The sequence below is a fragment of the Peromyscus maniculatus genome, chromosome 11 (assembly GCF_049852395.1).
Source record: "Peromyscus maniculatus bairdii isolate BWxNUB_F1_BW_parent chromosome 11, HU_Pman_BW_mat_3.1, whole genome shotgun sequence".
Classification (NCBI taxonomy): Eukaryota; Metazoa; Chordata; class Mammalia; order Rodentia; family Cricetidae; genus Peromyscus; species Peromyscus maniculatus.
This window is the reverse complement of record NC_134862.1, coordinates 100,073,333-100,087,480: the sequence shown is the minus strand read 5'-3', so window position 1 is coordinate 100,087,480 and position 14,148 is coordinate 100,073,333. Positions and strand designations below refer to the sequence as shown.

Sequence of the window (14,148 nt, the reverse complement as noted above, 5' to 3'; positions counted from 1 at the left end):
CCAGGCTGCTAGCCTGCTGCCACTGAGCTCCAGAGACCCACCTGCCATTCAGCAGTGCTGGGGTCACAGGTGTGCTCCACGGGTACCTGGCTTTTCCCATTCACACAGATGCTGAGGATTGGAACTCAGGTCCCCGGGCTCACATGGCAAGCCCTTCCCTGGCTGCGTGATCTCACCAGCACAGCCTCGCTTCCCATTTTCCTTCTTTGGCATCCACACTTACAACCAAGTCCTTTCCTTTCTGCCCCACTTCTTGTTCCCATCCTTGCCGGGCGGTGGTGGCACCCACCTTGAATCCCAGCACTGAGAGGCAGAGGCAGAGGCAGAGGCAGGTGGATCTTTGTGAGTTCGAGGCCAGCCTGGTCTACAGGGCAAGTTCTAGGACAGCCAGGACTGTACAGAGAAGATCACAAGAGATCTCTTGTGAGTTCGAGGCCAGCCTGGGCTACAGAGTGAGTTCCAGGAAAGGCGCCAAAGCTACACAGAGAAACCCTGTCTTGAAAAAACAAAAAACAGGGGCTGGAGAGATGGCTCAGAGGTTAAGAGCACTGACTACTCTTCCAGAGGTCCTGAGTTCAATTCCCAGCAACCACATGGTGGCTCACAACCATCTGTAATGAGATCTGGTGCCCTCTTCTGGCCTGCAGGCATACATGCAGACAGAACACTGTATACATAATAAATAAATCTTTAAAAAAAAAAAAAAAAAAAGTGCAAGCTGAGCAGTTGGGAGGCCCAACCAGGACAATTCCCAGGGCTGGAGAGAGGGCTTGGCAGTTAACAGCACCGGCTATTCTTGCAGAGGACCCGTTTGGTTCCCAGAACTCACACAGTGGCTCACAACTGCCTGTTACTCCCATTCCAGGGATCCAACACCTTGCTCTGGCCTCTGAGGATTCCTGCTATTAACATGTCACAGTGCTGGTTTCTGGGTGTGCACAGACATGCACCCAGACATATACATAAAATAAAAATCATCATTTTTTGAAAAGAAGGAAAGAAAAAAAGCATGCCACCATTGTGGTGTAATCCCAGAGCTTAAAAGGTTACTGCAGGGGGATTTCTTGAGTTCTGAGCCAGCCTGGCAACAGAGTAAGACCTTGTCTCAAAAAAATAAAAACAATAACAGAATTCTACTGCTGAAATGAGGTAAGCTGGGCCAGAGAGAAGGCTGGGTAACACATGAAACAGGTGTGAGTCACAGCCAGCTCACCCACTGGGACCAAACTGGGTCAGAGACTTATTGGAAGCCTTATGCTCTGCCATAGCCAAGGGTGCTTCCCCACATGCTTTGCATGTGGCTGCAGGGGAGCTGAACAGGAGAGGACCTACCTGCAGCAAGATGACCTTCCCAGAGAAGCGGCTCTGTGTGCTCTCCATCCCAAGAAGCTGCACAAAGGAAACGTGGTAACTATCTTTATTATCCAAATTCTAGACGAAAGGTCCTGCCTAAGGACAGGACCGGCTAGCTGCCAAAGTGGGGTGAGGAGTGACTCCAAAGGGCAGCCTCCCTATGGGCGGCCTTCTGGATCCACTGCTCTAGGGCAGATGCCCTCAGAGCACATGCTGAGCCCAGGCTGGCCCCAGAGCTCCTAGAAGGGGCACAGCCACAGGTACCTCTGGACACAGGTGTGCAGGGAAACTCTTGGGTGTGCAAACCAAGGTTCTGAGCTGGACAAAAGGGGAGCGAGCCAAGATGTCATCGTGGCAGACAGCTGGCCACAGGGTCTGGCCGAAGCTGCACAAAGTTCATAGGGCACAGCAGCGGGCACATCTTCTCATGCTCCTTCAGAGCCTCGCTCAGATGCAGCAGCTCCTCCTTCAGCTTTGAAATCTCCCTGCGCAGCACGGCATTCTCCTGCTCCAGGCACTCATGCTCCTGTTCAAGAGAGAGGACAGGTAGACGGGTGTGGAAGTGCATGGCCGCGGTCCCAGCCTTTGGGCAGCAGAGTTAGGAGGGTCAAGAATTCAAGGCCAGCCTGGGCGAGAGTCTTCACGTTTGTTTTATTTTGAGACAGGTCTCACTATGTATCCCAGGCTAGCCTGGTACTTACCGTGTCTCAGGCTAGCTTCAAGCTTGTGGTCTTCCTGTCTAGCTCCCATGTACTAGGGTTTCAGATGTGTACCATGGTGTTGGGTCACCCTCATGTTTACTGGATTTAGATGTCTCCCCACAAGAATAAAATGATCCTAATAGTACAGCTTTCCTTTTTAATCAATATTACTGTAGTATAATTTACATGAAATGTGTCTATATTAAGTGTCTGTAATTCAGGGAGTAACAGAACTATACATACACACACGTGTGCTAATACACAGGACATCCCCATCACTCCAAAGTGCTCCCTCCTACCCATTTGCATCAGCTCTCATCCCCAACACTGACCTTCTTTTTGAAGGTCTCTGGTGGGTTCATGGCCACCCCAATACCAAGAATAATACCTGACACAGTATGCCTTTGGCTGCACTAATAAATACATGAATGCATGCCTTTGGCTGCACTAATAAATGCACGGACACATGCTGCCCCTTCCTGCACTCATCTGCTGTTTCTACTGCATCAGGGTGTAGAGGCTCAGAACTGGAGGGGATCAAAGAGCTCCATATCATCTCCCCCAAACTGTGGAGGAACTTCTCATATGCAGGGCTAGCTCACACATCCATCTCGGGCTGGGCACCACCTTCAAGGGACAGTCCCTGCCATTTCTGAGATACTCTATCCTCTTTGTAGTGATCGAAAACTCCTCCACATCCGCCCATTGAGCTGGGCTCCTACCTAATGGAGCCACACAGAATGAATTCAGTACCTTGCAACCTCAGTTCTTGAAATGATAGGCGACAGCCTCATCCCTCCCCCTTAGATGTTCTCTGAGCCTAGATGTCTCAAGTCCTCTGAGTTCCTTGTGCAGGACCACTAGCCTCTCTGCCCTCCTGGCCGCCATCCCTGGCACACACTCCAAGCTGCTGGACTCGCTGAGTTGATACTCTCAAAATGCAGTGTGTGGCTTAGGAGCACACAGGAACTGATGCATGGATTGTCCTTCTCCGTGCTGGACCTGGAGCCACTGGAGACTTCCCTGAGTGTGCAGAGAGCCACGCTCCAGGCGCACCAGCTGAGTGACTATGAGGGACTGAGGACAGGGCTTCCCCCGGCCACTGAATCCCTCTCTTCACTCTGAATCTCCACGGTGTCACTTCATGGATACGTACTGTCACACAGCCTGTGCCATCCAGGAACCTGGCTCACACTTCTCCCCCTTAATCCAGGCCATTGATAAAGTCTACGGCCCCCGGTACTCTACAGCTCATCATCAGTGGTCCCCTCCGGGCTGAGCCATCATTTCCACTCACACCTCCCTCGATTTGTTGGTCAGACTGTGACTCAAGCATACTGGGCACTTGCTGTGCTGAGGACGCCACCCCATCCCCCACCACACCTTCTCAATTACTAATCGTTTTTAATAAACATCAGTTAAGAAGTCTGCTTAGAGCCCCTAAGACACACGCACACCCTTGGCTTGGCCTGTGTAGCTCCCCTCAACCCGACTGCTTTCCTTTTCTCTGTGAGCCTAGCATGGGCTCACCACCTCCAGGAAGGCTTCCCTGATCACAGCGCTTATAGGTCTCACATTTCTCATTCTGAGTTCCATTCAGACGTACACTATTGGATCTCACCTACAGTAAGTTATGCTCTCCCTAAAGATCGGAGATGCCGAGGCCCAGGAGCTCCTGAAGTCCTCTTCTGAACTAGAATGTGTGGTCCAATCTGTGTGCTAACAACCACTCAGCCATGCCATCTGTTTCCTCCTCATCTCTAGAAACCTTTCTCCCTTCCAGGTTACCAAGAGGGACTGCAGGAAGGCCTCTCCAGAATTCTCTCCCCTTCCTGTAGGCTGTCCTGGGACAGTGTGGTGGCCCTCCTTGCAGCTACCTCTAGTTTCTGTGACCTCTAACCTCTAACCAGTTGGAGTCTCGGCATCCAGATCCAACGTCTTGCACCTGTGCACAAGGCAGATGGCAGAAATGAATAGTTCCAGTGAGCTATTTCACTGGATTTTCAATTTTCACTGGATTCCATACTCCAAACCGCCTTTCTATAGTTCCTGAGGCTGCAGCAAGATGCCCGGAGCTTCTGAGCTTTGTCTCAGGCTCAGGAGGGAGTCTAAGCCTGACTCTACCCTGAGGTGCCACTGTTTCCCCAGACCACTGCTCTGGAAGTCGTCAGAGTCCTACTGCAAAGGCCCTTCACCCGCCACCTCCAGGGGGTCTGGTCTCAGAAAGCACCCCCAGTCTCTTTCCACACATAAGCATTGTGTAAAACGATGGATTTCATCATCACGTGTGCCATGTTCTTTGCTCAAATCTATGCTCCACCCCCATTCTCCTCTGTGCCCCAAGCCTCTCCACTGGTCCCTTCCTGTTACGCACAGGGACTTTCTTTCCTGGGATTTAAATTTTATTCTTAAGTCAGCTGAGGGACTTTTACTGATCTGGTGGAATAGGAGGGGAAAATAAAAAGAGAAGCAGTGAGAACATCCAGGCGGGACTAATCTTATAAATAAGAGGCCCTGGGAGGGGAGGGGGCGGCCACAGAACACCAAGTGAGAGCAAAGAGCAAAGAATATAACCATGTCTCGGTGAGGAGAGAGGACTAGACCTAACCTAGACCAAAATGTAAGCAAGAGGGACTATAGTGGACTCAGTGGTGGAGCCTTTGACTGAAGATCAAGAGGTCACCGGTTCAAATCCAGACACCCTCTGACGTGCTTTCTAGTTCAAAGTCAGTTTGGCTAAGGGAGCATCAGAGGGCACTGTGCTACCCCCTAGCCCCCCAATTGTTTAAGTCACACTCTCAAAGCAAAGCCCCCCAAAACATGGGTGAAGGAATGACTACAAACACCAGGTAGGCCTCAAAACTCAAGTGGCTTGAGCTGGGGACGTGGCTCAGTCGGTAGAGAGCTTTCCTAGCCTGCAAAAAGCTCTATGTTCAGTCCCTGTAATCCTAACACTCAGGAGGTAGAGGCAGGAGGGTCAGAAGTTCAAGGTCAACCTCAGCTACGTACCGAGTCTGATTCCAGTCTGGGTTACACAAGTCCCAGTCCCAGAAGAACTTGGTGGGTAACAGGTGCAAGGTAGGAGAGAACTGACCCCTGACACACGCCATGGCACCTGCTCGGCACATGCTCACTCAGATGCACATAACGAACGTAAAGATGTGATCAAGCAGTAGTCCTCGCCAGGACATCGGAGTGGTAGGTGGTCTTGCATCCAGTGGGCAAAGCCAGGGATCTTGCTCAACATCCTTCAGGGCCCAGCCCAACCCCACCCAACACTACAGCAAGGAGGCCCAATGCCAATTGTGCTGAGGTTGAGGTTGGAATCCTGGGTCTCAGGGTCAGGTCGTTTGAGGCAGAGGACACACATGAACAGAATAAGTGACATGAAGGACAGGAGAGGCATCAGAGACTTGAGATCCCATCCGTGTCAAGGTCAACTCCAACACTCATGTGTCATGCAGATTTCCCCACAGTAGTTACTGGAATTGAGATCTCAGGACTCTACAGTTGGTCTGTCCCAACCCTTAAACAAAGAGAGTTCCCATCTGAAAAACAGTGCCATTAGCAAGAACCGAACAAATTAGTGTCATAATCAGTTTCTAAACTGTGTGTGAACTGTCACCAGTAGTGTCTACGAACACGCAAGGTTTGACAACCGCCTGACAACGCTCACCACATCACATTGCCCAACTCATTTTTCAGTTTGTGACATTTAAGGCTCCCGAGGCTGGCATGGCTCCCACCCTCATCTGACTCAAAATTCTTTCTCAGTCTGACGTCTTTGGGTGCCTGGCCAAATCTGGCCCACTTCTAAGCCAGCTTTCAGTGTGGCACAGCTACTCTGTGGCTTCATCAGGGTATGTAGACTCAGCCTAATGCTGTCCAGAGAGAAATACAGATCCAAGTCCCAGAAGTGTGAACCACTGAGGATCGGGGACACTTCTTGTCACAAATATCAGCAACCATGACCTTGAGGGAATTTCTAGGAGTCCCTCAGTTTGGCCCAGTCTATCTTGGGGGATGGGCCACAGGCTTTGATAATGGACAGCCAGGAAGAGAGGGAAGTAGACAAGAAATTCACAAAAGTGGAAGGCCAAGGTATCTTGGGCCCAGGGACAAGTGGAGCGAATGAGAGCCACCGCAGAGAGAAGCGGCCGTTTTGAAGCCTTGTTCCAAACACTCTCTTTTGTGGCATTCACAGAAGAGAAGCATACAACCACAGCTGCTGTAGCATTCAGGGTTCTGCTCTGCACCTCAGAACCGGGAGAGGGGAGGATAAGGAAGCGCCCGGGCCACTCCCCACACAGTATCGGGCAGTCTCAGCTGCCAGGTGGCTGTTTTCCCAAGCCCACAGCCGGCTTCTCACCAGGTGTGAAGTTTCCATGATCTACAGCGATGTGCTAACTGCTCTGCGCTCCATTCACTGAGTCTCAGAGACAACACTCTTTATACTCCACTGTTCACCAGCACCTCACCTCCAGGATACGAGTTAGTCAATTAATGCCCCACTCAACGTAAAACCCAGATTCCTCATGGCTATGGCATTCACGGAAGGAGCCTGGGAGGTACCCATGAAGGGATTCCCCACACAGTGTCTTCCTGTCCACAGCTGACAATCTTTTATTTTCATTTTCCTCAGGCAGTGTCTTGCTCACTCACATCCCCTGTGACCAGTGACCCTTTGGTGTAACTAAGGAGGAAAAGCCAGGGCCACAGCCAGGGTCCGTTTACACATGCAGCCACTGCCCTGACCTACTTGACAGAGTTTCTCACCAGCGCGGGCCCTGCAGAGGTGATGCGCAGAGGTGGTTTCTTCACCTGTGTGTCTAGTCCCGGTGAGGAAGAGAATGATGAATTCTCCCGAGGGGACTGGCTTCAGATCACTTTGCCTTGTTCTGGGAAAGGCATAGCAACCAGGCCACACGGACGTTGGGCAGAAGACCATCTCAGGGTCCTGTGCAAGGGCACACCACCCCTGGCTTTACGAGGGACACGGCAGGCGTAAAGGCAGCAGTAGTCCTGAGTTCCCGATTCACCTGGTTGTCAACGTCAGCTATGAGGCACCGAGAGAATGAACGTGCCCTTTGCATGCCCTTTCTTGGCACTCATGAGGTGGTAAGGGCATCTGTTACCTTCTGTAGCAGGAAAAGCACTGACCCCTAAAGATGCTTCCATCCTAATCTTTGAGACTCGTGAACAGGAACCTTATTTAACAAAAGGGACCTTGCAGGTGAGAGTACGGAATGGAGGGGATCACCCCAGTGAGTCCAATGGAGTCAGGGGAGAGGAGATGGGGCGGTATTGCTTTGAAGACGGAAGACCACGAACCAAGGAACATGGAACTCCCTAGAAGTTGACAAAAGCTAGGAAAGGCATCCTCCCCAGAGCCTGCAGAGTGAACACAGCGGTCAGCATTGTCACTGTGGCACGGTGGAATGCATTTTGGACGGCTCACTGCCAGCAATGGAGGGAAATGAATCCTATGCTTCCTTCCCAAGGACACACATGAGGTCTCTTCTCCCTGTGGCTCCACAGCAATGCTTCACTCAAGGAAGGGCTTAGTAAGTGTTTTTGGATTTACTATGTTTTGGTACATGAAAAGCCTTGTCTAAGACACTTGATCACCTCTGTACACATGATCACTCAGCACTTACAAACGGCAATAAACCTCTGGTCTGGACTGGAACCTTTGAGGGGAGGGACCTGGGTATGGATGGACGTGCACAGGAGCGCAAACTCTTGCCACTTGCTATGACTAGTTTGCCCCTCCGTTTATACTTCAGTTATTGTAGGACTAGATGAGGTCCTGAGTCACCTCCCTCTTCCCACTTCATTCAGAACATGTATTAAATGTTTCCTTCGGGCATGTTCCAGACCTAGGCACAAGAGGAGGCAGCAGGCACACATGGTCTGAATACAGGGCTAGACACTAACGGTGAGCCTCTGGTCCCCCCCCCCCCCCAGGATGCTACTTGGCAACAAAAACCCTTAGGACCTTAGGAACAAGAGGGAAGGAAGGAGGCAAATGGTACTGCCATTCTTCTGTGGAAGTTTTGCAGATCTCCTGAAGACGGGGAAGATCTTCCCTGAAGCCCGTCTGGAGACCCTGGCCTCCAGGCCTCCCCTTCCTGCCTCCAGCAGAGACTCGGACACTTACAACGTATGCCACACTGCGGGTTTCTATCAGTGAGTCTCATCCCTGAGTGTGTGCAGTCTAAACGTGTTCCGATCATGGTCAGAGAGTTCTCAGATAGTCTTTCCTCTCTCCTAACAACTGAATATCTGAGCTGTCAAAGCCCTGACCAGCTTTGGAGAAACGCGCATGGCAAGAGGGCAGGCGGACGCTGCACGGAGGAGAGGGCAGGCGGGCGCTGCACGGAGGAGAGGGCAGGCGGGCGCTGCACGGTGGAGGGGGCAGGCAGGTGCTGCACGACGGAGGGGGCAGGCGGGCGCTGCACGGTGGAGGGGGCAGGCAGGTGCTGCACGGCGGAGGGCAGGTGGGCGCTGCAGGGCGCTGCACGGCGGAGGGGGCAGGCGGGCGCTGCACGGCGGAGGGGGCAGGCGGGCGCTGCACGGCGGAGGGCAGGCGGGCGCTGCAGGGCGCTGCACGGCGGAGGGGGCAGGCGGGCGCTGCACGGCGGAGGGGGCAGGCGGGCGCTGCACGGCGGAGGGGGCAGGCGGGCGCTGCACGGCGGAGGGGGCAGGCGGGCGCTGCAGGGCGCTGCACAGCAGAGGGCAGGCGGTCACTGCACGGTGGAGAGGGCAGGCGGGCGCTGCACGGCGGAGGGGGCAGGCGGGCGCTGCACGGCGGGGAGGGCAGGCGGTCACTGCACGGCAGCGGAGGGCAGGCGGGCGCTGCACGGCGGAGGGGGCAGACGGGCGCTGCACGGCGGAGCGGGCTACACTAAATCTTAACTCTGCACCCCAATGGTGCACAGCTCAGGTTAGAAACATCATTCACCCCTCACCAGTCCTGAGGGGGAGCAGCTCCCGCCCTGGCTGTGGAATTGTGTAGCTTTACACACTCAGGTCAAGGAAAGCAGAATCCTGGGGATAAATGGTGCTGTGGCTCAATGTGCCCCCCCCCAACTGCCTGGCCTGAAAAACTTGGCGCCCAAACAGCAATATTGGGAGGAAGGACCTCGGAGAAACGAGTCACAGGTGCTCTGCTCTCGTGAACAGATTGAGTCATTAAGGGATGGTTGGGCTGTGGAAGGAGCGGCCGTTTACGGAATCAAGCTCTCTGATTTGTTTGCTGTCTGGCCTTCCCGGCCTCCACCACACGACCGCACAGCACAAAGCCCTCACTAGGCGCAGAGCAGACACCAAATTGATGTGGCACCATATTTTGAGACTTTTAAGCCTCCAGAACCCTGGGCCGAACAGTCTCTTCTTTGTCGATTACCCAATCTGTGGTATTTAGTAATAGAGAAAAGACTCAGATACAGGCTCCTGATCTGAGAGATAAGAAAGGTGGTTACGCGCCATTAGCTACCCCGGGAGGTAGTGAGAAGAGAAAGTCTCGGGGTGAAGAGACCGCATTCTGCCACGAAAGTGCATGCAGGCAGAGCTCAAGGGACGCCGAAGCAAGCGTGAGACCCGCCTGTAAGTGACGAATCGATCGTTAGTGCTGATGGTGGGCCAAGCGGGCAGAGAAACATCCCACCACAAGAGACAGATGCTCAGTGGTGGCCTTTCGTCCCAGCACTCTGGAGGCAGAGGCAGGTGGATCTCTGTGAGTTCAAGGCCAGCCTGGTCTACAGAGTGTGCTCCAGAGGACTGTTACACAGAGAAAGCCTGTCTCAAAGAAAACAAAAAAAAGAAGAAAGAAAACAAACCGAGAAGAAGAGGAGGGGAGGAGGAGGAGGAAGGAGGAGAAAGTGATGGCATCCGCCTGTCATCACAGTTCTCGGCAGGCTGGGCAAGACCGGGACGCCATAGCTGGGCTCCATAGTGAGGCTGTCTCAAAAAGCAAACTATACCAAAACAGACGAAGACGAACACCAGGGGTAGACGAGCTCGGCACCAGGCAGACAGGCACTGGGGTGGGAGCTGGGAGCTGACATCTGATCCACAGGCGCAAGGCAGAGGGGGAGAGAGCTGACGGGAAAGCTGTGGGCTTTAGAAACCTCAAAGCCCCTTCCCAGGGACACACCTCCTCCAACGAGGCCACGCCCCCTAGTCCTTCCCAAACTGCTCCACCAACTTCCATACTGAGCAGTCTCACGGATGAGCTTATAGGGGCCATTTTCATTCAAACTATATACACAGGACGAGGCGAGAATTTGAAAAGGAATTAAAAGCACGAAGAGCCATTTTGTTTAGCTTTTTCAATTTTTATTTTCGATTGGGAGAGGGTCTCATGTAGCCTAGGCTGGCGTCAAACTTGCTAGGTAGCCAAAAATGGCCTTGAACTGCTGACCCGAACAAGTGCCACCTCACCCAGCTTCTTTTATTTATCTACTTTCTTTTTTTGAGACAAGGTTTCACTGTAAAGCTCTGGCTGGCCTGGAACTCCCTCTGTAGCCCAGGCTGGCCTCAAACTCAGAGATCTACCTGCCTCTGCCTCCTGAGTGCTGGGATTAAAGGTATATGACATTAGTCCCATTTTTTTCGTTTCTTTTCTAGTCAAAAATCACTATAAAGCCAAGGCTGACCTTGAACTTCCAATTCTCTGCCTGCACACCAGAGTGCTGAGATAAGAGGCAGGCACCACTGTGCCTGACTTGTGTGGCGCGGAGACTCAAACCCAGGACATCTTTTAGCACACTAGGCAAGCCCTCTGCGGAAGTGCTTCCTCGGCACTTTAATGTGTACAACTATTATTGTCGTTTATTGAGACAGTCTTTCTGTTGTTCAAATCAACCTCAAACTGGGTGTCCCCCTGCCTCCACCTCCCCGAGTGCTGAGCACAGGTGTATGCCACCACACTCGGCTTTTATTTGGTTCTATAGGGAGAGAAACTGGAGTGTGGGAAGCTGAGGTGGAAGGGAAGAGGCCCATGAATAAAGAAGCAAAGCAAGCGGCTGGAAAGACCCGGCACATCAGCTGTGCGGAACCGGTGATGAGCATCGTGATGTCATCACTGGCCCCCTCCCCAGGGCAGGGTGGCTGTCCCCGTGGTGGCTGTCCTGTGGTCCTGCCCTCACCACAGTCTCACCTCATGGAGCCTGTCAGCTTTCTGGGTCTGCTTCTTCCGGCTTCTCTGAGCAGCAACCCGGTTTTTCTCTCTCCTTCGAACCTTCCTGTCATCATCCTCTGGGCTCTGGGGAAGAAGACATGTGGCCAAGTGACATGCTCAGTCCGCTCGGCTTTGCTCACTGAGCTCCACTGGCTCATCTGCCACCATGGACAGCACCCCCTGTGACCCCCCAGCGGGCTGCCGCTGGCCCTTGTTAAGGGGCACCCAATCCCTGCTGGGGCGTTGCTTTATATGAATCTCCACACCCATCCTGAGAAATAGACAGTGAGACTGTCACTTAAAAATGAGGAATAAGAGGCCTGGGTGCAGCCCAGTGGCATCACGTCTGTGTGGGATACGTGAGGCCCTGCGTCCCATACCCAGGACCACAAGAAAACAAAAATACTAAGAGACGAGGAATAAGAAACTCAGGTTAGGGAAGTTCTCCAGGTATCATGGCCAGCATGAGGGTGAGTGGGAAGTGGAACTCAGGTCTGCTGGTCTCCAAGCCAACGTTCACAAACCTCTACCCCACAGGGTGTTTGCCTGGAAGAGCTGCTCCTCAGCGTGGGGCAGACCGGGGTGTCTGCTCTCTAGAACTTGCTGTGCATAGCCTTTACACCACCACACAGTGGCAAGTCCTTCTGAAACTGTGCAGACCATAATCGTGCATTTATTACTAATTGCAACCACACAGCTCTACCAGAGTGTTGAGTGTCTCGAACACCAATGAGGACATGCTTGTTCTCTTGAACAATGCTTGGCTGACATTTTCTTTCAGAGGTCAGGGTTATTCCAAATGCAAATTTGTGATGCGTCTCAAAAGTTCTTAACCAAATATCCAAAAATTCTTCATGAGGTGGCATGAGGTGGGCAGGCAGAAAAATGCACATACCACAGTGAGAGCTTATTCAATGGGAAGGGTTTGCTTTCCAGAAATGCACTGGAAACACCACGGGAGAAAAAAATAAATCCTTCAAGATGAAGTCCAAAAGGTGTCTAGATGGGGAGGAAACTTAGAGACAGATCTCTTGGCGACCTGTGCGAGGCCCAGGGTATAATCCCCAGCACAGGTACGGATGGACAGCACACACTGCAGGGTAGTGGCATGGAGACACCGTTCAGAACACAGACGTGTCAAATGTGTCTTCTAGTCTTCCAGAAGCAGTCTTTTTTTTTTTCTTTTTCTTTTAACAGAATTTCAGGTAGCCCAGGTTGGCCCTGAATGCTCCACCTTCCTTCTCCCTCCCTAGCTCAGGGGTTATAGGCCTGCCTCAATCACCACACCCAGCAATCCAAGGAGCCTTGATATACCCAGGGGGACAGGCCATATAAACAACAAAACTTCAGCTTTACAGCCCTCACAGATCCTAGTATAAACACAATTCACCCATCCTTCCAATGTATGTATTAGCTAGGAACCTGTCATGTACTCATACTCTGCTGGGCTCCGGGGACAGGGGCCCCCAACAGTGCTCGGTCAGTCATCTCTGCTGCTGAGGCTCGCCTGAGATACACAGCTTTTCACCTCACTAGTGCTTGACAGGAAATAATGCCTCTATCTCAGGGCAAGGGACAGCATGCCGCCTGTCCTCAGGATCTGTCACCGTAAACCGGACCTATCACCTGTCACAGATGATCATACCTGCCCAGCAGATATCTTAACAGAGACACAAATCCTCCATAGCTCACACAATCTGTGCACACACCATCAGGAGTTGATGCTACAGGGTCCCTATTTACAGACAGGGAAACCAAGGCTCAGAGAGGCGAAACAAATGGTACAAGACTATTGACTCCACCTACGTAGCTCACACTTCAGGGTCACCCTGGGACACTACGTGTCAAGCATATTATTGGGAATGTGGCAGGGGGTGGGGTGGGGGGATGGGGGAGGAAAGATAGAACCAGTTGTTGCTAAAGCAACTAGTTGGCCAACAAGTGTCCCAACAGCTGTCTCAATTTCTTGTGGTGCAGCTGTGAAAGTTGGGGACAGCCGAGGGGACTGATCGGATGGGGGTGAGGAGTTTCCACCCACGTTGGGGGTGGAGTCTGCCCACTAGAGGCACAACCCCACACCCGCAGGCTGACCGGTCTGTCGGTCCCACGTCCCCCATGCGGACCTTAGCGGGAGGTTTGGATGCAGGGACGAACCGCCCTTTGGGCTGAATTCCCAGTATCCGAGGTCCGGCCCTCTCCCTCCAGCGTGGGCCGTGGACAAGGATGCAGTGGCCCCCAGCAGTGCGGACCCACGTGTCGGGCGCAGACTAGTCGGGATGGACAGCATCCTTCCCAGGCGCCCGACGCGCACGGCGGGGACGCACGTCGAGCGCTGCCTTTACCCCCCACTCCCCTCCCTGCACCAGGCCCCGTGTCACTACCTGCGGCTGGTTCCCAGGCGCCGTCACACTCCTCTGCAGGACGCTGCCCGCCGGGGGCCCTTGCGACATGCCGGGCGCTCACCACACGGGGCGCCCTGAACGCGGGGCTCTGCTACCCGCGCTCCGCCCGCATCTCCGCACCTGCCGCCCCGCCCCGCCGCTTCCCGCTCTCCCGGCTCCTCCGCCGTGCCCGCCTCCCCACCCCGCGCGTCCCGTCCGGTCCCGTCCCCGCCCCCTGCTCCCACCCCGCCCCCGCTTCCTCCTCTCCCCGCCCTCTCGCCGCACCTCGGGGTCCAGGATCCCACCCAAGTCGTTGCTTTCGCTAGGGGCCTCGTGCTTCGTGGAAGTCACGTGGCAGCCACGAAGCCCACCCACGGGAGGAGACGCCGGGTGGGTGGGGACGGGGTACTGGCGCGGCACGGCCACTGGGGACCTCCGGCCGCTCTCGGGGAGCAGGAGTGAGAAGCGGGAGTGAGTGGCTTGGGTTGGTGGCTTCCCTGTCCCAGAGCGGGTCACCGGCGATGGGGGA

The 14,148-nt window shown here is 53.7% G+C and overlaps 1 protein-coding gene across 1 annotated transcript; it reads right to left on the bottom strand.

The window, feature by feature from the left end:
• Positions 1-1,401: 1,401 nt before the first annotated feature.
• On the bottom strand, positions 1,402-13,775 carry Batf3 (basic leucine zipper ATF-like transcription factor 3). The gene is made up of 3 exons (XM_006972094.4): positions 13,620-13,775; positions 11,218-11,322; positions 1,402-1,879 (listed from the first exon to the last, which is right to left on the bottom strand). The coding sequence occupies exons 1-3, from the start codon at positions 13,686-13,688 to the stop codon at positions 1,700-1,702; spliced, it is 354 nt and encodes a 117-aa protein (XP_006972156.1). The 5' UTR covers positions 13,689-13,775; the 3' UTR covers positions 1,402-1,699.
• Between the last annotated feature and the right edge of the window lie 373 nt (positions 13,776-14,148).